Below are 24,187 nucleotides of genomic sequence, written 5' to 3'. Positions count from 1 at the left end.
CCCTCGCACTTTGTAACATATCTTTCCCTCGCGGGTCAAAATGACCCGAAGACCTAAAATGATACTTACATTTTTTTTTTTTTTTTAATCCAGAAATCTTATTTTATTATTTATTATATTTTTTTTTCTATTTTTTTTATTACATTTTTGGGTTTAATTTTTCAAAATGTTACTTTTTTTTATTCAAGATTTTTTGTTATTTTCTTATTTTATTTACCTTTAAGTTACTAGATTTGATCAATAAAAAAAATAAAAAAAATTGTAATTTAAGCACATTCCTCACATTCTTTCAACTTTTATTCAAAATAACTCACAATTTCATGCATAACCCTTTAAATTGAGCTCAAAATATCTTACATTGGGTGACTTTGCCGACCTCTTGTGGAAAAAATAATAATATAACATGATATTTCATGACATCTAGCCACTAGATGGCCTTATAGCTCTATATGGAGCAAACGAGCTGTTCCGCTGGCTCCTTAATTCAGTTTCTCTTCAGTATGCATTCAGATACACATGTAGACATTGTAAAATTATTTTTTGGTAAAATTTTAGAATTTTTTTTGTTTGAATTTTTAGGTTTTTCTATGTGTACTGAAGCATTCCTTGCATTCCATTCATTCCTAAGGGGTCAAATTGACCCGCAAGGGAAGGATTTGTTACTTTTTTAAATTTCAGCCACAAAACTCCTCGAATCCATTCAAATTTTTTTGTGTATTAGTGGTTCAAGTGCGACAAAAGCCCTAAGGTCTTGGACCCCTCTGATGAACACTCAATTTAATTAAAAAAAAAAGAGTTTCGGGTCAAAATGACCCGAGGGAAGGATGTATATCTACATATTTACTCGATTCACACACTACACTCAATTTTTTTTATTTAAAAAAAAAATTGTTTCGGGTCAAAATGACCCGAGGGAAGGATGTATATCTACATATTTACTCGATTCACACTACACTAATTTTTTTTAATAAAAAAAAAAAAGAGTTTCGGGTCAAAATGACCCAAGGGAAGGATGTATATCTACATATTTCCTTGATTCACACTATTGTTAAACAAGCATTGCATTTCGTTCTCAGTTGTGTTTGTCATTCCTCTGCTCAGGTCACTGGTAAAATGGATGAGAACATGTTTGTCGCTGTGACAAGCACCAATGCCGCCAAGATCCTGAACCTGTATCCACGCAAGGGCCGGATAGCCGTGGGCTCAGACAGCGATCTGGTTATCTGGGACACAGATGCCATCCGGACCATCACTGCTAAAACACATCATTCTGTAGGTGCTCTGTAGAAAAATCCAGTGAACGCACTATACACTCACATTTCAAAGGGAAAGTCTAAACATAGAGAGAGAACTGAATTGGCTGGCTTTCACTGACCTTCCAGTTCCTCTGAGCGGAAATACATGATTCTAACTAATCAAACTGTGTTAATACAGGAAGCCTGCATGCTTTCCCTCATAAATAAAACCGCTGGATAGAAACAGGCCACAAAAACAGAAGATATCTGACAATCAGACCTACAGTTGAGCTTGGATTTCCTTTTGTTTCCTTATTGAGTCTCAGCAGACATTTATTAGGAGTTTATTGCTGCAGTAGGGGAGAGAAGAATTGCAAGCATCACCTGTAATATTGTACATAGCCAGATTTATGGATAGGAACCAAACATTAACTCACAGACATAAATATCTAAAATGCAGATTTTTTAAGTTTATTATTACTTTTCTAATCAATTTCATATTACACTTTTATTTATCAATTTACAAATTATTTTTTTGCATGGTGCATAATAAAACATTAAAAAAAGCCCACAGATTAATATTGAAGGGGTGACCCGAGCCATATTTAGAAAACACAATAAACATAGACACTTTGAGTTAACAACCACATAGCAACACCCTGGTAACCACCCAATACACCCTAGCATACTGTAGTACAGACAATCCACCACACACTTGTTCTGTGGATACTGTAAAAATTGAGTTATGAAAAAGAATTACACTCAGCATACTTTATTACACAAATAATATACACTTAATAATGTTATTTAAAATTAATAAAAAATGTATTATAGTTTAAATGTGAAAAAAAAAGCAATTGGTTAGAACTTTTCAAACTTAAGAGTACTACTTTAGATGTAATTTCGTAATTACTTGTACTGTCTTTGAAATATATTTTATTGCACGGTTGTAAGGATGAAGTTGCAATTTATTACATTAAAATAGTTTAACTTTAAATGCAATATCAAATAGCACATTACAGTTAAATATTTAGTCAGCACATCAAAATAAGTGTACTTCTTTGAAGTACAATAAAAGATTATTATTACCCAGTTATTGTAATTACTGTAATAAGTACATAGTATGTACATGGGGAACAGGACTGTAAAATAAAGTGCTACCAAACTTTTAATTTGACATTATTAAAGTGTAATTTTAAAGTGTATTTAAGTGTATTCACAAACATGTACAGTAAGTGTACTCTCTTTAAGTACTCTTAAGTCACCTTTTATTTCATTAATATTATATTATCTGCACGTACAGTTTTTTAAAAATATAATATAAAGATAAGATTTAAAGTACATTATAAGTGCACATTCAATACAATCAATCACACTTGTATAACAAATGGAAAAGCTAATTTAAGCTGCTAGTGTTCAGTTCAAACACAGTGAACTCTAGACCACTGACACAGTTGTTGTGTGAGCAGAGATGAATATCAAAACCTGAGCAGCGTTATACATATTCTGTAGAGGAGTGGTTAGGCTCAAACCACAAACTATACATTCACAGAATACCACTGAGATTCAAAGGAAAAATCCTCGTAAGCTATTTAAAAAGTATTTAATGATGCAATAAAGGGGTAATAAAGTATACCTTAACCTTAACCTTATACGAGGCATTAACCTCTAAAGCTCCAACCGGCTGTGCGTTTTTTTCCCCACGATTTTATTTTCTGAAAAAAATAAATAAAAACGTTATCGGGCAAAATCAGCCATCTTGGACTCCTTTAGCCTGCGTATACTCCAGAAAGTGTGTATGTGCATGTACTCCACTCTAAACTTGTACTAATGTGTTTTTCGTGACCTCCTCGCATATCTGTTTTGTTGTTTTCCACAAACTTCCCTAAGCACTTTCCCTCTGGGGAATCCCTGCTGCCATTTTGAAGTGTGTTTAACTTCTTAAAGTGGGCGAGGGAAGTTTATTTGGACAGACACTCGACCTTTCGATTTTGACAGAGGGAGCGAGTCTACTCAATATGTACACTTCAGGCAGATTCATAGACCACAGTGCAACACGATTGTGATGTCACAGCAGATCATGCTTAATTTACCCCCACACAACTCCAGTGTATGATATTGGAGTTATTTTTGACATTTAACCACATAATACCAAATTTGACAATCCCAAAGTCTATCTAAAGTCATTAATAATACTTGTAGCTACCCTAAGCTGACCTTTTGTTTTGTTTTACACAGCTATAGTTTATTGTATTGTTATAATTTCTGTTGGTGTAATTTTTGATATTTTCTCCAACAGCTCAAGCATACATACAAGTCTATAGAATGATGTGTAAACAAATTCATAAGGGAAAAAAACTGTAAATAATAAATCAGATCCATTATGGATTCCAAGTGATCAAGAGCTTAGTGCTTTCCATTTAAACACATTTCAAGGGTTCAGCCAGTTGTGCAACATTAGCAAAGATGTACATCCGAGTGAACAAGACGGAGGGAAGGGCCTAAAAAATGAACTTAAACTCAGCCCAGGTCCTCTGTTGATGTCATTGCTATTTTCTATCCTCTTCTTTGAGTAGTTGTTAAATGAAACAGTCCAACCGGGCTTGCGCACTAATTCCCGCAGATTTTGTGCTAACACCCAAAGTGCGCACATAAAGCCGCCTCTCAGAACTAATTTGAGATCTTTTTCGCTGCTTATTGCGCTTAAACAGTCAAATACACACACAATAATGTCAAAAAGCCGGTCTTGGCAAGTATTCATGTAAACAGTCAGTCATTTTAAAGTGTAAACAGTTGAGAAAGAAAGCGCATGTGTAACAGTATAATGGATCCGTGCGTCAGGTCTTAAAGGGATAGTTCACTTTGAAATTAAATGTTGGTATGTTTTAGCTTACCTGAAGGGCATCCAAGATGTAGGTGTCTTTTTTTCCGCAGTAGTTTCAATTTTGATATTTTTAGGTCAAACCGTTCTTGTCTGTCAGTCATTTAATGCAGGTCTGTGGTCACTGTCTCAAAGAGCATGCACAGAGTCGAAATTAAAACAATTCCCCATCGTCCAAATTAAACAATTCCCCATCGTAAGTACACATTGATGGCCTAAGACACGAAACGAGCGGTTTGTGTGAGAAAACGAACAGTATGTATATCATTTTTACCTCTTATAACACAGCCACGTCCAAGTGATCTGAGGGTGCGGGCGCTTCCTGCTGTGTGACGTGTGCGCAGACTGGTGCATAGATTTATATACACTAGATTTCGCATTAAAGACATTCGTTCCAATGAACTGCCGTAGCCAAGGCGACATCTAGTGTATATATCTATGCACCAGTCTGTGCACACGACACACACCAGGATGCGCTCGCGTCCTCAGATCACTTGGACGTGGCTGTGTTATAAGAGGTAAAAACGATATAAATACTGTTCGTTTTCTCACACAAACCGCTTGTTTCGTGTCTTAGGCCATCAATGTGTACTTACGATGGGGAATTGTTTAATTTGGACGATGGGGAATTGTTTAATTTGGACTCTGTGCATGCTCTTTGAGACTGTGACCATAGACCTGCATAATATGACTGTCAGACAAGAACGGTTTGACCTAAAAATATCAAAATTGAAACTACTGTGGAAAAAAAGACACCTACATCTTGGATGCCCTTCAGGTAAGCTAAAACATACCAAAATTTAATTTCAAAGTGAACTATCCCTTTAATGTGACAGCAGCCTAATAAACCTGCTGCCAATTTATGAGATAATATTAAAAATATCTATATGCCAGTTTTTCCCCATGGTATCGATGTCAAAATTGTGGCCAGTGAAAATGCTGAGTGGCTGTAACTTTGGAAAACTACTAGCCACAGTAATGGTGAGCAAAAAAGTGAATGTCAAGCCCTGTGTGGAGCTGAACTCTACAGGACAGTGACTCTACAGGAGCTGAACTTGACACCACTGCTGGAAGCGAACAGTCCTGTTGATGGAATCTGCAAGACAGCTGAAGCATACTTTCATCTTTAGTGTGACGTCGTTCATCGACGGTCAAGTAATTACCATTGCAAAAAATCTTAGCCACTTATACGCCATACACAATTTCCTACAGTTGTGAGACCTTTCCGACCTCTTTCACCAAGCCATGACACTCTCCAGACGCTCAGACGCCAGTCCTTCTCTCTCCTCTTCCAGGCCAAAACATTACCAACATCAGCACAAGAGCACACAACTACTGACTGAAGAGCCACAATCAGATTTTTAGATTCGGGTGTGATGAGAACGGGAATTTCCTGAGCAGGAATTACAAGAGCTATATATGTAGATCGTTTGAAAAGCAGCAGTGCTCAGGGGGAAAGATTCAGCACAACTCCAAAATTACATCACATTTTCATTTCCTTTCAGCCACCTCTCTAGAGACCGTTACATATCCAAACAGCATTGGCTGCCATTGCTCTCAACAGCGGACAAAATGGCTGATGTTTATTGATTGTTTATCCCGTGGCTCTGGTTTCCATGCTCTGCGAGGACATCTAAAACATGACTTCATCACCTGCCCGAAAGTCTTGCGTTTGTGTTATTCCACATAAGATGAAGCCCATGCCAGCATTCTTGGCAGAAGTTGCGTGCGTGTCATTTCCTGCTTTCGCACACAAAGAATGGACGATTGCCAAATGCAAAGACCTTGGATCATGGCAGGACATCACAGCGTTTACAGTGTCCACTGGAGAACGAGAAATCAGAAAATAGGGGAGTAGGAAACTAGAAAGAAGTGATAATAGAAGTAACAAAAAACAAGAGTGTGAGAAAGAGGCGAGGAAAAAGAGAAGGATGTTTTTTGTTATTCGTGTATCCAGCTGTTTGGGGAATGAGAAAGAGAGTGAATGAAGGACAGGAGGCCAGAGTCGTACACTGGATCTTACTCTCCTACACATGATCTTCATTAGTGTGGAATATCTCAGAGTTTCTGTGTGCAGAAGCTCAAACTCGAAACGGCTGTTGGTGTCACTGTGTACGTGCGAGAGTCTGTTGTAAAGCACAGCTGCTAAATGTCACGCTGAACCTTCCATTCATCGAAGAATCCTGAAAAAAAAATGTATCACAGTTTCCATAAAAGTATTAAGCAGCACTGCTTTTTTCAACATTGATAATAATAAATCATCATATTAGAGTGATTTCTGAAGGATCATGTGACACTGAAGACTGGAGTAATGATGCTGAAAATTCAGCTTTGATCACAGGAATAAATTACATTTTAAAATATATCCAAATGGAAAACAGTTATTTTAATTTATAATAATATTTCTTAATATTACTGATTTTACTGTATTTTTGATCAAATAAATGTAGCAGAAGAGACTTCTTTCAAAAACAAACGTTTGAATGGTAAATACTGTAGACTGTTAATCTGTTGATTATTTCTTCAATTCTGTTAATCCTATAAAAAGCCAATATGTGATTTAATATACAAACATTCCATTATGAAGCAAAAAACGACAGCAACAAAGTGTCGGCCCACATCTGGTACGCGTTGAATCCACATGTACCAGATGTGGCCGGGATCTGGGCCGACACTAGCCGCGTTTCCATTACCCTTCAAATTGAAATTGCGAATTGAAAATACGCCCAATGGAAACACGTCAATTTCGCAAAAACGTCCATTTATCGCAAAAAAGTTTTTACGCTCGCATGAGGAGGTTTTTCAGGCAATTCGAAAAAGGAATATTTCGCAAAACTGCAATGGAAACAGTTTTTGCAGGTCACCTGACGTAGATGACGCGGTGTGTTTGGACAGAATACGAGACAGAGCTCTTTATTAAATTCATATAAGACAAAATAATTACAGGAATAATGGATTCTAAACCTCAAAGAAATGCCACAATCAAGACCTCAAAGCAGATATGAGGGAGAAACACCCAGAAACACCTCATATGTGCCGCTCACAAGTATAATAAGGGTTGTTCCTTACCATTAATGCTTGGAAAACACACATACATCTCCTTCGATTAATAATAATGGCTAATGCAGTGGCTGGGATATAGTACATAAACCTACCAACGTTCGTTGCCATGATTTTTGGAATGATTTTACTTATCGCGAGAGGAAAAAATGAAGTTTTAGCCACATAACATCGGTTAATGGAAACGCAGTCATTTCGCAATAGTTTTTTGTCGACATTTAGAAAAAATCGCAAACGTTTTGCGCAAATCTGTAATGGAAACGCGGCTACTGTTACTGTCTGGGCCTGGTACATGTGTACCATGTAATGTCCGTCCGTGGTCATTTTTGTTGCACGAGTGTTGTGTAATGCCCTTTCTTAGCGTGATGTTCTTGTGTTCTTCTAGGCGGCGGAGTATAATGTGTTGGAGGGCATGGAGCTGAGAGGTGCGCCCCTGCTGGTCATCTGCCAGGGGAAGATCGTTCTGGAGGACGGGAACCTGCACGCGACCTCTGGCACCGGACGCTTTATTCCCTGCACCCCGTTTCCTGACTTCGCTTACAAACGTGTCAAAGCCAGGAAACAGGTAGAGCTCATGCTGAGAAGAGCACAGGTCCTGATGGGTCTGAACACACGCGTGACAGGAGTTCATCTGCATTTTCATTTTATTCCCCTTTTTCTTTGACACAATTTTTTTTTGCAGTTTATCTTCATTTCCTATAGGAAAGGCAAACCTAGTTGTTAATGTCTTTTCGTGGTTTTGGGGAATGTAGACCTGTGATTTTTGCCCTGTAAAGAGTTGAAACTGTTAGTTTAACACTCCACCATCATGACAAAAGCAGACAGAAGGAAGCTGAAGGTTTAGAAAGAGGTCATATGAAAGTGATCACATGGTACAAAATGAAAACGCAACACTTAAAGGGATAGTTAACCCCAAAACTAAAATGATGGGTTACAATTTATTTGGATGGTCCACTTTAGACGTTCTACTAACTAACTCTCATTAGAGTATTGGTAGACTGTTAAATAGGGTTCGGGTTTGTAGAATAAGTTTACATGTAGTTGCAAAGCTACTTTTTGTCTGAAATGGACCATCGAAATAAAGTGTAACCAAATTCTGTCATCTTTCACTCACCCATAAGACTTTGGTTAATCTTCGAAATACAATATATAAACAAGATATTTTTGTTTATAAGATGGATTATCTCTGTCCATCCATCAAAAGTCCATTCAACCAAAACCTTTAAGCTTGTAAAAGTAATCAATATGAATTGAGGGGTTTAATTCAAGTAAACAAATAAATGTATTAAATAAACACACATAGAGCTCATCAAATATGGTAAATTGATGCTCATGCTTGCTTGATGCATGAAAACCAATGAGGTTTATTTTAGCCTGATCATTAAGAAATTTATAAAAAATATCTTCATTTGTGTTTCAACGATTTTCAAAGAAAGGTTTGGAATGAAACGAGGGTGAGTTAATGATTCATTTTAATTCATGTATTTTCATTTTGGGTTCATTTTTGGACTCTTTACTCCAGTTTTAAGCCAGCAAATCTCAAAAAAATCTTGCTTACATTGTAGAAATAGGGCAACATGATTAACCTTCTCAACAATCTGTCAGCAAAATCTGGAATCAATTTCCAAGGGAACATGAAATGTACAATTTACGTGAACACGCAGTTTCCCAAAACGGCCCACATGAGGATAGATGCATCTATGGAATGTAATTGCCAACACCCAAACTGTCTCTCTCTCTCTCTCTCTCTCTCTCTCTCTCTCTCTCTCTCTCTCTCTCTCTCTCTCTCTCTTTCTCTTTCTCTATAAACGGTATGCTACACAATCCTGTGTAATGCTGAAGTGTTTTGTGTCTGTGTCGTACAGATGGCCACACTGAAGGCGGTCCCCAGGGGCATGTATGACGGCCCCGTGTCTGAGTTTACAGCCATGTCGAGGGGAGGAACACCGTCTGCCTCCACCCGTTCCTCACCCACCAAAGCCCCATTAAGGAACCTCCATCAGTCTGGCTTCACGCTATCCGGTAATCCTGGGAAATTATGTCTCGTATTCATACAACAGTGCAGACGCAAACATCAAATTTGCATAATTATTGAATAATAGTGGGATAAAACAGACGCAGAACCCAGCGTTAATCCATAAAAAGTCTAAATATATGCAATGATATGTGCTAGTTAAGGAGTTAGTGACTTATCTATACATTTATTCAAAAATACATAAAATATAAATTCTGAGAAAGAAAGTCCGAATTGTGAAATAAAGGGCCCTATTTAAACAATCTAAGGGCATGGTCTAAAGCAGTGTTCTTCAACCCTGCTCCTGAAGCACCCCCAACACTGCACGTTTTCTTCGTCTCCCTAATCAAACACACCTGATTCAATTCATCAGCTCTTTAACCCATGTGATAATGAGCTGATGAATTGAATCAGGTGTGTTTGCTTAGGGAGACAAAGAAAACGTGCAGTGTTGGGGGTCCTTTAGGAGCAGGGTTGAAGAACACTGGTCTAAAGCGTGTCCGAATCCACTTTTGCCAGTTTAACGACGGGACAAATGGTCGGTGCTCCCGGCGCATGGTCTAAAAGGGTTGTCCCTATTCTCTTAATGAGTAATGGGTGTGTTTTGGGATTTATGTGCGTTAAACCAATCAGAGTCTCATCTCCCATTCCCTTTAAATGCCAGTTGCGCGCGTGCCATGGCAGATTCGCTAGTTACATGACGGAATTTGATAGTGGAAAGACCGAAGCGTCTCCAGAGCGCAAACGGATCTGCTCGTGCACAAGGTAAAAGTGCGCAAGTAGACCATCTACGAGACAAGCCGGATTCCACCATATCTTTATGTACACAATAATAATCTTTTACATTGTAATCCTTTTATTTTTAATATTTGGCATGTTTGTGTGCTGCTGTGCGTACCTGTGTGTTTAATAAGCAGAATGTACGCGCGTTGTGGACCCGCCTATAGGCGCACATTAATAACGCGCTTTTTAAATAACAAAAACAATATTGCACCATTGACTTTAGACCAGGCTTCAGTTGGTCAATGGCGCAGTCTATTTCAGTTCCTCAAAATAGCAAAGCACCAACAATGCACTTGAACACACACCTTGTTTTCAGACCAGCAGCCCATGGGCGCACAAATGTGTGCATATGCATTTGCTATTTAAACAACGTGGCGCAGGACGTGAAAATGATAATTGCGTCGGGCTGAAACTAGCAAAAAACACTTGCGTCGCACTTGGTGCTGCATTGTGCCGGGTGTAAGATAGGGCCCAAAAAGTCACAATTTTTTTTATTCAGTGGCAGAAACAAGCTTCCATAAATAACACTCCCTATTGATTAAAAAAAGAAAATAAATTATATAGTTTAAAAAATATTTTAAACTAAACTGTATTAAACTTTTTTTGTGAATTATTGTGGGTTTTATCCAGAACATTTCATGCAATTTAAAAAGACATCACAATAAACTTTAAGGTCGTCTTAAAGTTCTCTCTAATTTTAGTAAGTACTCTAAAGAAATGTTTTTAGTTTTATCTTAAGTAAAAACTCTACTCTTATATTATAGCTAATTTAGCTTTTGTTTATGGTGAAATGAAATTGTAAAAAGCCACAAAAAAATTATATTGTCTTACATTTTAGTAACATTTTGGCTTATGTCTAAAGAAAATATATTAAGTATGGTCAGAATTTAAGATTTGAATCAAACCATAAATATAATTTGAGAACAACTTTTTTTTTTTTTGTTGGTCCAATGTTTTCTTTTTTGTGTGTGTGTATTTAAAATATGTCTAAAGGAGGTCCACCGAAACTAAGATACATAACAGCATCGTCAATTTCCTAGTTAAAATCCATTACATTTATAAGCATATCAATTCCAAATATGCCACATAAAAAAAAGTCCATTGTCCAAGCATCGCTCACACAGAAGGCACTTTAAATTCAAACCAAATTCACATGAACAACTTGAACACAAGCGACATCAGTGTGGGGAACTTTTCCACCCTCAGATTTCTATTGAAATGACCAGATTTCGCCCACGACCGCACCTTTACTGTGAGTCTAAGTAATGACCCGTGACCTCATGTAACCCTCTCTCTGTGTGTCCTGTCATAGGTCCTGAAGAAGCCCCTGTCAGACCCGCTGGAAGACGTATCGTTGTGCCCCCTGGTGGCCGCTCCAACATCACCTCTCTTAGTTAAACATAAAGAGCATGTAAGAGGGACCACCAGGATAAAATCAACCATGTAGAAGTAAGGTGATTAGTCAGCAAATGAAACAAAAGAAACGTAAAACACTGACCTCATGCCTTACCCTTCATGATTTACTCCTGCTGAGCGACTGAAGATCAGTAGTCCACCTCTGAAGAAAGCAAAGCCCGTTCCAATATTAGGGCATTTAGTGTAGCGTTTTGTTCGTTTAGATGTGTTTAGATAAACTGACCTAGAAGACATTAGAATTACAGTGAAACCGACTTTGTTTGGGTGGTTTGCAATGTTTAAAAAAGGAAGTAGAATTAAAACTCTTTAGAATTTCCAGCAGGCGTTTGCGTTCAGTAGAGGAAGGACTACTGTCATGTATTTCATAGGGCTTTATCTGTATTCCCTCGTAAGCTTTTTTTTTTTTCCGTATATCAGCTGTGATTATGCTAGTTCATGTTACTTTGTAAATGAAGTTGAAGTGTTGAGTTCGCAGTTTTTTTTAAGTATTATAAAGTTGAATGAATGTTAAGGAAAAACATGCAATGATATACTGGTGTAGAATATTACAAAACATTTGCATTTGCTCAAACACCAGTTCACATACTGTACTGCTTTTTTTTATCCGTTACCCGTCATATGAAGGAGTAGTTGAACTTCAATCCGACACATTGAATCTCAGTAAAGGAAAATAAAGGTGAACTAGATTTCATGTAAAATGAGTGATGAAAACCCTGCAGGGGAAAGATATTCACCTTTTGCATTTCAGTTTTGTTGAATATTCAGGCGACTATAATTACAGCTCAAATGTCAATTATTGAAAAATGATGAACAGGTGCTACAATGTCTTTTCTTAAATCACAGAAGTATTGGAATACGTTTTTAAAATCTAAATCTGTCATGTCACTTTGGTTGAGGTCTAGTTGAGGAATGAGTTACGTGTCCCAAATAACAATGGCATAAAGTGATTTGCTGATTGATGTGGAATATGTTGTTTATTATATTTATGTAGGTTTGATTGTATTTTCCCCCGTTTTTTTTTAACAGCTGGGTCAAAAATGAAGGAGAAAAAAAAAGCAGGTCAAAGTGAATGTGTGATGTGCAAAATTTGTTCCTCAATAAACAGAAGTTACAACTGACTGCCTGTATATGATTTATCACACTGAGGGCATATTTATCACCTTACAGTTCAAGGAAATAAAAACTAGTCTAAAACATACACACAAACATAAAAACATTTACAACACTATGCTTATCGTGTGAGGAAATTAAATTTAGTTTTTTATTAACAATTACATGGAAAATATGACACTGTACAGATGCGAATGAGGGAACATTCATCATTTTCTTTGGGACAGAGGTGTTCAAAAATAGCTTCAGACCAAGAGTGAAACAGCTGATTATGATGTGACAATATCATTTGATTTAATTGTTCTCACTGGATTAAGTGGTGAGACATAAATGGTTCTATTCTGTTTGCTATCAAGTTCTCTAACACAGTTAGCAGTGGATTTCAAACTGAAGGGTTGATTTGCAAATCTCTATACAAACTCAGTCCACAAGTCTACATTTTAATTGACATAATCAGTGGAAACAGCATAAAACATCACCCTGACCAATAAAACCTTCTAAATTAGATTATAATAATAACAAAGCGAAACAAAAAACTAATTTCTAAATTTAAACTGGAAGCAATAATATTTCTTGTAATTATTGTCATTGTTGTTCCACATTGTGGGTAGTTTGTCTGTTAGATTTAATATTCACCTGGCCACTAGATGGCGATTTTTATTCATCTTGAGAAAGAGGGAGATATCAGATGAGTAATATTTTGTATGTTTCCACCAAACTTAAAGCTGCAGTCCGTAACTTTTTTGGGTTAAAAATGATCCAAAATAAATTTGAGCAAGTACATCACCAGCCAGTGTTCAACACTCTCTGCTTGCCGTAGCTCCATTCAAAACGGTAAGCTTGTAATAATGTTTTTAACTCCAGTGGTACTGGTGGATTTCCGTGGGAAATTCGAGCATGTCTTTGCGTCATTACATCACATCTGTCCACATAAAGAAGAGTCTCGGCTAGTCGGCCATGAGTGTGAGGATGTTGGAGATTTATTGCTGTTTCTCACAGCACTTGATATGATTAAACTTATCAATTTGATGGTGGATCCATAAAGGTTCAAACAACAATCACCAGTGACAACTGGAGATTCACCTGCTGTAAAATGCAAAAGACTTCGGACTTCAGAGTGGCTACAGGAAAAAAGAGACTGCAACCGGGCCCATGGGAAAACAAGGATAAATATCGGAAGGTAAAAATTTTATTATATTCCAGTTTTAAAGATGCATCTGGTTACAGATATGTGTGTTTGTATTTCAAAGAGAACCAGTTCTAAGGAACATTAATTTGTTGGTATGACAATTAGAAATTAGACTGCACAGAGAAGGAAACTGAACTACAGGTAGCCCTAATACACATTAAATGTAGTCACGCAATGCTGATGTTATTAACATTGACAATTTGAGAACAAAGTATAATTTGCACGGTTTGACGTGATAAGCGATCATTAGATTTAATCAGCGCGATTTACTGCAATGCTTTTTTCCCCTTAGTTGGTCTGAACAAAAGTGGATGTCAAACTTCCAAAAGGTAGAATCTGTGATTGCGAATGCCAGTATCCATACCAAGAGACAGCCGCACATTCTCCTCAAAACATTGGGTTCATCCGCGCTGTGCCGCATAACCCACATAAAGCTGATAATTCAGAGAATAACTGCAATTGCAGATTTCAAACAGAGATGGCGACAAAGAGGAAAAACTACGGACTGCAGCTTTATACAGAACATTTTCATTTAAGGTTGTTTTTTTTTTTTTTTCAACAGTGCGGGGGATTTTTTATGTTACAAATCTAAAACTTGTTTTATAAATGAGCCAGAAACAACCTTGTGTGAATATTCCTAGGCTATGCAAACCTTACTCAGACTTGTCAGATGATGCTATTAAATTGTTTTATTATCAGTTTATCTGTTCAGTGTCGTCAATATCTTATTCAGCAGCACAATGGGATCCAGCAATGAATTTCCAAAAAAGCTTTAGATCCAGAAAGGCAAAAAAGTATTCTCAGTGGCATAAATGACAGTATTTTGCAGCTCTGTAAGATTCACATTTACATGGATGGAATTAATCACATCATGAGGTGAAATAAATATCTTTCGCATTCTGTTCTCTGCATTTGTACGCTAAGAAGAGCTTTATAAATCATGGCGAATGGCTCGAGTCTGATCACTCGCTGAATCAGACAGCAGTAAATCTTCATGTGCCTCCAAACGCTTAGGGGAAATCCATTAAACTAGTAAGGCACACATTTTCACGGCCAGGTGCAGAGAACATCATCATTCAGTTATTTTTTTTGAAAATGGTATTTTGTTGTATTCAGTTTTATGTCAGTCAGTCACTGTAAACCACCGTACGCCGTCAGTTTTTGAGTGAATGCAGAGCATGAGGGGCACACTAGCTTGATGAATCCATCCTGGAACCCATGATATTCCATGGATTTTCTCATGCATTTTCTGGGGTTTTTCCATGGAAACTGCAGTGGGGCATCTGCTCTGCCATGAGCTTGGCGTGAAATAAGAAAGCTGTGACGTGTCCCTCCGGCCAAATGTTAACTTGATAAACAATGCTGTACGTTGTTGTTCTGTCCGTCTTGAATGGCTTTGTTTGTCTCTTCTGCATTGAGGTTGTTAGTCTCAGTGTCTGCTTTGGTTTTCCGCAACCTCCAAAACAAAGAAAGGATAACAAATCCATGACTCGATAAAGTTTCATACAGTGTTAAAACTGAAAATGTGCAGTTATATATATATATATATATATATATATATATATATATACACACATTTTTTATTATTATTTAATTGTCAACATTTCTCCTTTTCATATAGTTTAACTTGATGTACTAAAATAACTTATTAAAAATGAATAAAAGAAATAAGAACCAAGAACACAAATCACTAAAACTTTTAACTAAAATAATAATAAAAAACACACAAATACAAACATAAAAACGTCTCGGTTACGTATGTTACCCTCGATCCCATGTCGGACTGACCCGACGAATCAGGAATCTCGCGAGAGACCAATCTACATATAGTGTAACTAAACGAGCCAATGCACATTGGCATTATAGATGGCCAGCAGTTGCATCGCATATCAGGTTCTCGCTGAGGAGTCGAGCCGGTGAACCGGCTGCCCAGCAGTGGTACAGCAACTGTTGCAACGGAACGTGGCGTTTCTATTCCCTCCTTCAGGGAACGAGGGATACATAAGTAACCAAGACGTTCCCTTTCAGTCAGTCACGTTCAACGCCATGTCAGACTGTCCGATGAATCGGGAATCCGTACCAAAGCGCCACAGATGCTGCCCCTTCCAGTGCCCTGGTTAAGGTCGCAGAGGTCAATCACTGCTGTTCAGCATGACCCACTCAGTGAGACTATTGGATAACACTTGGAAAGCGTGCCCTTTCCACTGAAAAAGGACAGCTGCAGAAGCCAAATCCTGCCCGCAGGGAGGTAAATGTGGAACTACTAGGGGTGTAACGGTACGCGTATTCGTATTGAACCATTCGGTACGAGGCTTTCGGTTCGGTGTAAGGTACGCATTTTCAAACCGAACGGTTATTTAAAATGTAAGTGCGTCGCGAGCGCGCTCTTAATGTAAGATGCTGGCGCGACCACAACATCAAATGACAAACGTAATGTAAGCAGAACGAAACTGAGCTACTCGTGACGGACCGTTTATCAGTTTGGACCAAAGCAGCGCAAGCCGATCTTATACTACACAGCGCTAAGAGATCCAGTAAAGAAATCATTTGAATTCGCCACTGAAGTAATAACATCGCTGCGAGATCTAGTGAGAAGCATTCACATTTCTCCGTTATTAACGGATCAAACAACGCTGACGTGGAAACCAGGAAGAAACATTGTGCCATGAATGAACTATCCCGGTGTCCATGCACAGATCAGCAACATTCACCATGGATTTACTGTAGTAAAACTAACTGTAACTTTGGAAGTTTGTCAGGAATAGGCTATAATGCTTTCAAGTAACGCTACGTCATTTTATTTCGACATTATGAATAACGTTGCTGCCCTCAAATGTTAATCTGAACTAAAATAAACATTTGTTTATAAGTACAAAATATTACATTTCATTTTTTCCAAGGAGCTGTTTTGTTTTATATGCTCCTAAGAGAGTCAATTATAGCTCCATCATTGCTCAAAGTAAAAAATATCATACTTTATGATGTTAGTTTTAATAAAAAAATAATAAATAAAAAAATCTAGGAAATTTCTCTGGCATTTCTTTCTTTTTGCTGTATCGAAAACGTACCGAACCGTGACACAAGTGTATCGTATTGAACCGGACAGTGAATTTTGTGAACCGTTACACCCCTAGGAACTACACACATGGACTAACCCACTAGGGCTGTACTACATATGGAATGTCTCTGGGTTGGCTTCGACCTAGTTAGGGAGGAGACTACACCTGGCAGAGACAACAGAGCAGAATCTGTCTAGGGAAAGACGTGGGCTTCCGATTAGGAGCTATACCATGGAAGAATACACATATGCAATCCTCTCTGGGACACTACATATGGGCACCTAACCTAGCACCGGTTCTCATGGATACAACAGAGGTGTCGCCCAGCCCGCAGCTCTACAGATATCTGTCAGCAAGTGCCTCGTGCCAGCGCCCAGGAGGATGCAACACTTCTAGTAGAGTGAGCTCTCAACCCGAGCAGGCAAGGCACACCTTGGGCTTGGTACGCCAAGGCGATGGCATCCACTATCCTGTGGGCCATCCTCTGCTTGGAGACGGCCTTTCCCTTCTGCTGGCCTCAGTAACAGACAAAAAGCTAGTCTGAGGTCCTAAAGCTCTGCGTTCGATCCATGGACAGGCGTAAATCGCGAACGGGATTAAGCAAAGCTAGGGCTGGGTCTGCCTCCTCCAGGGGCAGCGCTTGCATGTTCACCACCTGGTCCCTGAAGGAAGTAGTGGGAACTTTGGGCACATATCCGGGCCGAGGTCGCAGAATCACTTGAGAGTCAGCTGACCCGAATTCCAGGCGTAATGTCTTCATCGACAGAACTTTCAACTCAGCAGACTACAAAGGCTCAAATAAGCACCAGAGACAAATCCCAAGAGGGTATGGAGTAAGGTTAAATCCTCCTCGCCCTCCTGAGGAACCTGATGACCAGGTCGTGCTTCCCCACTGATTTACCTCCTATGGGCCGTTATGTGCAGATATCGCGGCAGCATACTTTCAAGGGTGGAGGGAGACAGTCTTCGCTCCAACCCCAGCTGCAGGAAGGAGAGCACGGCCCTGATTGGGCTTCTCGGTGAGAACATCACTCGACGAACAGGTTCCACTTCAAGGCGTAAGGGTGTCTTGTAGACGGTGCTCGCGCCAAAGTGATGGTGTTTACTACCTCCTGGGGTAGGTCACCTAGAACCTCCGATAAGGTGCCCCTTTTCAAAGGAAAAGGCAGATCCTTCCTCAGAGGAATGCGCCAGGGAGGGGCTGACCCGAGGAGTGAGAGTTCTGGGAACCAGGTCCGATTGGGCCAGTACTAACAAGACCTGCTCCTCGTCCTTCCTGACTTAGCACAGTGTCTGTGCGAGAAGGCTCACTGGGGAAAACACTTATTTGCATAGGCCCTGTGGCCAGCTGTGTGCCAGTGCATCCATGCAGAGCAATGAGATGTTTCTGGAGAGGCAAACAGGTCTACCTGAGTGACTCTGAAACGTTTCCAGATCAACTGGACCAGCTGGGGATGGAGTTTCCACTCTCCCAAAAGCGCAGGCTGTCTTGAGAGCTCATCGTCTGCAATATTGGGCACGCCCGGAATGTGAATGGCACGAAGCGACCTCAGATGCTTCTGGCTCAATAGGAGGAGATGGCGGGTGAGTTGCGACATGTGACGGGAGCGTAGACCACCTTGACGGTTGATGTATGCAACGGTCGCAGTGTTATCCGTACGGACCAATACATAGCTGCGGAGAGCTAGCCAGGCCCCAAGACACGTACCAACGGGGCCAAAGGTACCACAGACGCAGTGGGGCAGCAAGGTGGAACGCAGAGACCCAACTCAGGAGGCTCCATGGTGGCCCGAAGTGGGGTCTGAGTGTGCGGTGCAACACTTACCTGATTCCACGGCTGGGTAGAGGGTGCGTGAGGAGGCTCGGTTGCATCCTCGAACTGCTGGGCGCAGCTCTCAACTGTGTTGCCGAATTTTGTCTGCATCCCGCATGTCCGCTAGGCGCAGCCAGAGATGGCATTCCTGGACCACCAGAGTGGACATCGCCCTACCCAGTGAGCGCACAGTGACTTAAGTCGCTCGTAGGGCGAGGCCGGTCGCTGCGTGCGATTCCTGAATTACGCCCTGGTCGGAACTACCCTCGTGCAGCTTCTTGAACGCTTTGGCCTGGTAGACCTGGAGAAGAGCCAAGGCATGCAAGGCAGAGGGGGCCTCTCTGCAAGCTCTGTAAGCCTTGCACGTTAAATAGGACAAGTACTTTCAGGCCCAAGAGGGGGGACGCGGATTACCCCGCCAGGTGGCAGCGGTGCTTGGACACAATAGCATCGCAACCGACCGCTCCACCAGGGGATCCCCGCATAACCCTTGGCCGCTCCACCATCGATGGACCTGGTCGATTTCTGGCAGTAAAAGGTGACGTCCATGACCTAGTAAGCTCCTCATGCACCTCCCGGAAGAATGGAAGCGGGGCGGGACGCTGAGAACCAGCACGAGCCACCCTGAGAAACCAATCATCCAGCCTCGAGGGTTCGGGACACGGCGAAGGGTTCCACTCAAGCCTAACGCTCTCTGCGGCCCGGGAAAGCATAGCCATCAACTCTGGGTCAGACTCGGACAACGTTACCGTTCCCGAAGGTGGCAACGCAGCAGAATATTCATCCCCAGAGAATCCAGACTCACCCTCTGATGCAGCGATCGACATCTGTTCATCGGGCCTAGCCCTGAAGGATACAGCTGTACACTACGTTTAGAAGGTCCAGCATGTTCCTCTGGAAGCTCGACTGGCTGCGGTGTGTTAGAGGGGTGAGGGGCCCACGGAGGTTGGTTCCTCGTGGGGGAAGCCCTAACCGTAATCCTCAGGTCACCCCCGCTATTTGCCAAAGTAGTAGATTGAGGAATAGGCGAAGGGACTTTACCTCGTCTGAGGTACTCGAGTCTCGACTGCAACACAGAGATGGTCATCTTCCCACAGTGGGTACATGACTCATCCACGAAGCCCAGACACGTGAGGCAACGATCGTGACCATCAGCCGGTGCCAGGTAACGACCGCATCCAGAAACACACGAGTGGAATGACATCTTTAAAAAGAGGCAGTGTCACACCCGTGTAAGCTCTTCTAGGGAAATTAGCTCACTCAGTTGCTGAAAACTCACAGGGGAAATGGCCACGGCAACACAAGTAGGGATTTAGTGCAGCCTGCTGCGTGCACTCACTCTCATTGAAGGCGTGGTAACACAAGCAGAGACAGTGCAACCTGCTGTGTGCACTCACTCTTTAAAGAGCTGTAAAAACAGCTGTTTTTTAAGCTCTTTATGAGACCGCGACCACCTCTAAAGCGTTGTCACACCAACGCCAACTGCAAATGCTTCTTTCCAAAAAGAACAAGAGGCTCGAAGAACACTCTCTCAACATAGATGTAGCAAGGTTAGATGTTGTGGGAAGAAGGAGGCGGGAACCGGCCAACATTCAAAAACTTTAATAAATGTAAAATAAACAAATACAAAATGAAAGTAAAGACAGCAGCCATTCACGGACGACTGCTGTCACATATAACAAAACACAACATAAATCCAGGCCTGGCCTCTCTCGATCTCCACTGTCGTCGCTCCGCCTTTATGCTTCCGCTCCTCCGTGAGAGATATGAGACTGGTGCAGGTGTTGCTCATTATCAATCACGCCACCGGCCTCGCGCCGTTCTCTCACGGCCCTCTGCCTCGTCCTGCTTGCCACAATAGATTGTAGAGCAGAAACAGTAAAACTGCTCGGCATCGAAGCAAAAAGCTTATATGCGATGCACCTGCTGCCCATTTATACCCGCACTGCGGGGCGGAGCGGCAGATGCGAATCTCGCATGCCAATCTCGCATTGTCTTGTTTAGTTAGTTAGTTAGTAGAAGTTTAGTTGGTCAGTCTGACGTGGTGTCGAACATGACCTACTGGAAGGGAACTAATATATATATATATATATATATATATATATATATATATATATATATATAAATATTGGAACATAAATGCAAAACCAAGGGTGTTTCAAAACTTTTGCATTTCATAACAAGGTTAAAAACTTCAAGGTGTAACTTTACTAATGCACATATATCTCAATATTATGAATACATATATAGAACAACTGTTGAGATTAAATTACAAAACACTTGCTTTACAATGAAAACTGATGCATGAAACTAAATGTTATTGTAAAAATTCTAACAAAAAAAGGTGTCATGTCCTTACAAAGTTATCAAGTTTTCTTACTTTTCCCTGTTGAAGACGATGAAATCTCTTTGGACAGTCTCTAAGCGTTGTTGGATTTGCCCATTCTGCACAATCAAAAGAAAAGAATGAGTTAAAGTTTCACATTAAATGTGACAAAGTGGAGTGGATTCGGAAATAAGCAGTATATATTCTCAAAGACTGGTATCTTGTGTTGTCAGATCGTTGTGATATGTCCTGTGTTGGTTCCTGTCCTGTTCCGTGGCGTTCTTCGTGGTCTTCGTTTCCCTGGAAGGTTCTCCGTGTCTCACTGCCGATTCAACTCGTCACTCTCCCGGACACTGGATTAATCATCACTGGATTTCATCACCCGCCTGGTTGCCTATCGAAGTCCCTGCGCCACTCGCCCACTTCTGTGTTCCTTGTTGTTTTGTGCTTCTGACCGTGTTCTGTTTATTTGACAATAAACATCTTACCTGCATATTGCTTCCACTCGTTTTCCTGACAACTAATGTGTGAATTCACGGGGTCTTCCTCACAGTCATCGCCATTTTGTGTTGTTTTGTCAGGTCAGTGCTGTCATCTCAGAGAAGAGAAGCATTATCAGTGTGACTGAAGCATCCAGACTGAGTCCAGACAATGAGTTTGCCCTAGTGAACTGAGCTGTCGCTGACTACAGGTGCTCAAACAGCAGGATGTCAGAAAGACTAAACAGAACAGCAGAAAGAGGCCTTAGGGAGATTCACACTGACAACACTTTGTGACGAGGAAGCAACCAAAAGTCAAACATTTCACTTTAGCTTTTGTCAAGAGGTGCACGATAAAACCATGTGAAATGGCAAATATTTCATGAAAAGATTTGTTTGCAAAGACCACTATAAAAAGGTAGATTTTATTTGACTTTTTCACAGTCTCAAATAATGAATGCACAATTTCAGCTCTGCCATTCCTCATTGTCCTCCAAACTGCACCTATACTTTACCCTATACACTGTAAAAAATAATATTATCAATAAGTCATGACAACATGTTCCCTGTCTGTCAGTCACTACAACGTTATGTCGACTGCCAAATGGGGTCTCATTTGGGAGCTCCAATCACCTCTGAATTTTAGAAAAACAGCCAATAGAATTTGCGATTGGAATTTGCATGCCAAGCCACTTCCCCGTACATACTGGTTTATAAGATGGTGGCACGCATCCAATCATTCGATTTATGCTTTGGAGCCAAGTGGTTATCTCTTATGAGCGATCACTCTTTCCAGTTACCTCGAAAGAAGCCCTCCTGCTGGTGTATATGGAGCAATCAGCAGTGTTTCGCCATTGTATTGCACAGTTAAGTGCAGCATTTCCCCCATGTGCGCTTCAGCGAAAAAGAAAAGAAAGAGCAAAATGGGCGGCAAGCGTCTTTTTTAAGATGCCTTTCTGTCCGTGTGTTTCTGGAGGCTGTCGATTCCTGTCCTCAACTCTTTCCATTCCATTCAGTCCATTTGTGGATTGTTCATGTCCTCTGGGAGACCTTAGGGTTACAGTGGGAGCTCTTCCACCGGACCAGTCTCCACTGACCTCCCGCTCCTCCAATGTGCGTTGTGCCGTTGAACTGCCGGATGATGGCACGACTCCTCAAAGGGGAACCAATGTGTCATTCGGCTCTCTAGGTGAGGACCAGTTGTCGATAGCTGCATCTGAGTGTGAGCTATTGTCCTCTGGAGAGGAAGATGAAGCTGAGCTTCCCCCTTCTGGGGTGGTCACTCACAATGAATTGGATTCAGAGTTGGCGGCCATGCTTTTCCATGTCACCGCAGGCATTGGACTCGAGTGGAACCATCCACCTTGTCTCAAGCCCTCATGGTTGGATGGTTGGTTCCCGGGTGTGGTGCGCAGTTCACGGCGAGGGTACTCCATCATACCCAAAAAAGGCAGTGGGTTATGGCTGACCTTAGATCTGCGAGTCTTGAACTGGGCCCTTCACAAGCTCCCATTCAAGATGTTAACGCAGAAACGCATTCTCATGTGTGTTCGTCCCCTCGCAACAATCGACCTTCAACGTATCGATACATTCAGAAACTGCTATTTGCGAATATTGTCTTAAATGGTCGAGGGCCCTGTAGTCAAAGGGTTGGGAACCATTGATTTAGAGCAACTAATGTAGATGTCCATGAGCAGAACTGTGTATTCCGCTTTCTGATTGATTTCTCCAAAATATTCTGTATTTGTGTTTTGGATGGCCAGAAATGCTGACAACAAAATTATAAAGAAAATGGTTTTCTTTACAACCCTTGATGGAGCCATTTCATTATTTCAAATGATTACTTGGATAAAACATGCCCCTAAAAAACACATAATAACAAAATTCTGGTTGCCCATTCAGATATTTTTTATCTAAAGGGATGGTTCTTTATAGCCAGACCTTAAGCCGATAGTTGGTCTACAAGAGACTGTAGACCAATTATATATATATAATTAATTTTAACGTATTATAATTAAATATACATATTTGAATTATTTTTTAGAATTGACTGTAGCAGAATTAATAGTACAATTATTTAATCAGTTCATCCAATGAACAGAAAGCATATTCAATTATTAATTCTAGGAAATAAATGATCTTCCTGGCCAAGAAAGAATAACCTTTTCCAACTCAAGTAAATAAAGTACTAGCAGGGTAATAGCATAGGTATCGCTAGATCAAGATGTTTAAGTGACTTCGATATTTTTGTGAGTGGCAAAAACAGTAAATAAAGCGTGGATATAATGGTTTAATAAACGAGACTACAGTGGGCTACACACACAACTAAACTAAGTAAAGATTGTATACAGAATCAAGAAAGTAAAGAAAAGTGAAGAAAGAGAGAGAGAAGAAAAGAGAATGGCAAGATTACAATAGGTGAACCACAACCTACGAGAAACATCAAAGAATCAGGGTCACCTTAAAGGGGCACAATAACTTAGAAACGCATCTAAAGGCTGCGAACAGGTACTTGCATTGATTTCGGTTGCTGAACAAGTCCAGATGCAGGAGACTCTTGAGATTCTTGATGATTTCACCTGGAGTGCGCTGAAGCGTTCGTTTGGGTTCTTGGGGTGGTCCACGTTGAATTTAAAGAAATTAACTTTGATCCACGTTGAATCCAAAGAAGTTAACTTGATCCACGTTGAATCCAAAGAAGTTAACTTGAAGATGAAGTTGCCGGAAGGAGACAGGAAAATGTTGTCTCAAAGAGATTGAGCAAAGATCTGAACTAATCAGACACTCTAAAAGGTCCTATCAGTTCACACCCATTTGGTTAG

General features: G+C 40.5%; 2 protein-coding genes across 2 annotated transcripts in view; one reads left to right on the top strand and one right to left on the bottom strand.

The window, feature by feature from the left end:
• Positions 1-12,507, top strand: part of dpysl3 (dihydropyrimidinase like 3) — a 49,515-nt gene extending 37,008 nt beyond the window's left edge. Inside the window, exons 11-14 of the mRNA XM_079847093.1 lie at positions 1,102-1,272; positions 7,562-7,741; positions 9,042-9,198; positions 11,286-12,507. Of these exons, the coding sequence (XP_079703219.1) occupies positions 1,102-1,272; positions 7,562-7,741; positions 9,042-9,198; positions 11,286-11,371 (594 nt within the window). The 3' untranslated portion in view covers positions 11,372-12,507. The remainder of the gene's footprint in view (positions 1-1,101; positions 1,273-7,561; positions 7,742-9,041; positions 9,199-11,285) is intronic.
• Positions 12,508-12,622: 115 nt separating this feature from the next.
• stk32a (serine/threonine kinase 32A) overlaps positions 12,623-24,187 on the bottom strand; it is a 77,019-nt gene continuing 65,454 nt past the window's right edge. The window contains exons 12-13 of the mRNA XM_079847091.1: positions 20,941-21,005; positions 12,623-15,144 (exon numbers count right to left, since the gene is read on the bottom strand). Coding sequence (XP_079703217.1) covers positions 15,033-15,144; positions 20,941-21,005 — 177 coding nt within the window. The 3' untranslated portion in view covers positions 12,623-15,032. The remainder of the gene's footprint in view (positions 15,145-20,940; positions 21,006-24,187) is intronic.

Source organism: Squalius cephalus (assembly GCF_949319135.1).
Source record: "Squalius cephalus genome assembly, chromosome: 17".
Taxonomy (NCBI): domain Eukaryota; kingdom Metazoa; phylum Chordata; class Actinopteri; order Cypriniformes; family Leuciscidae; genus Squalius; species Squalius cephalus.
Note: the sequence above shows the minus strand (reverse complement) of the source record. Positions and strands in the feature narration are given on the sequence as shown.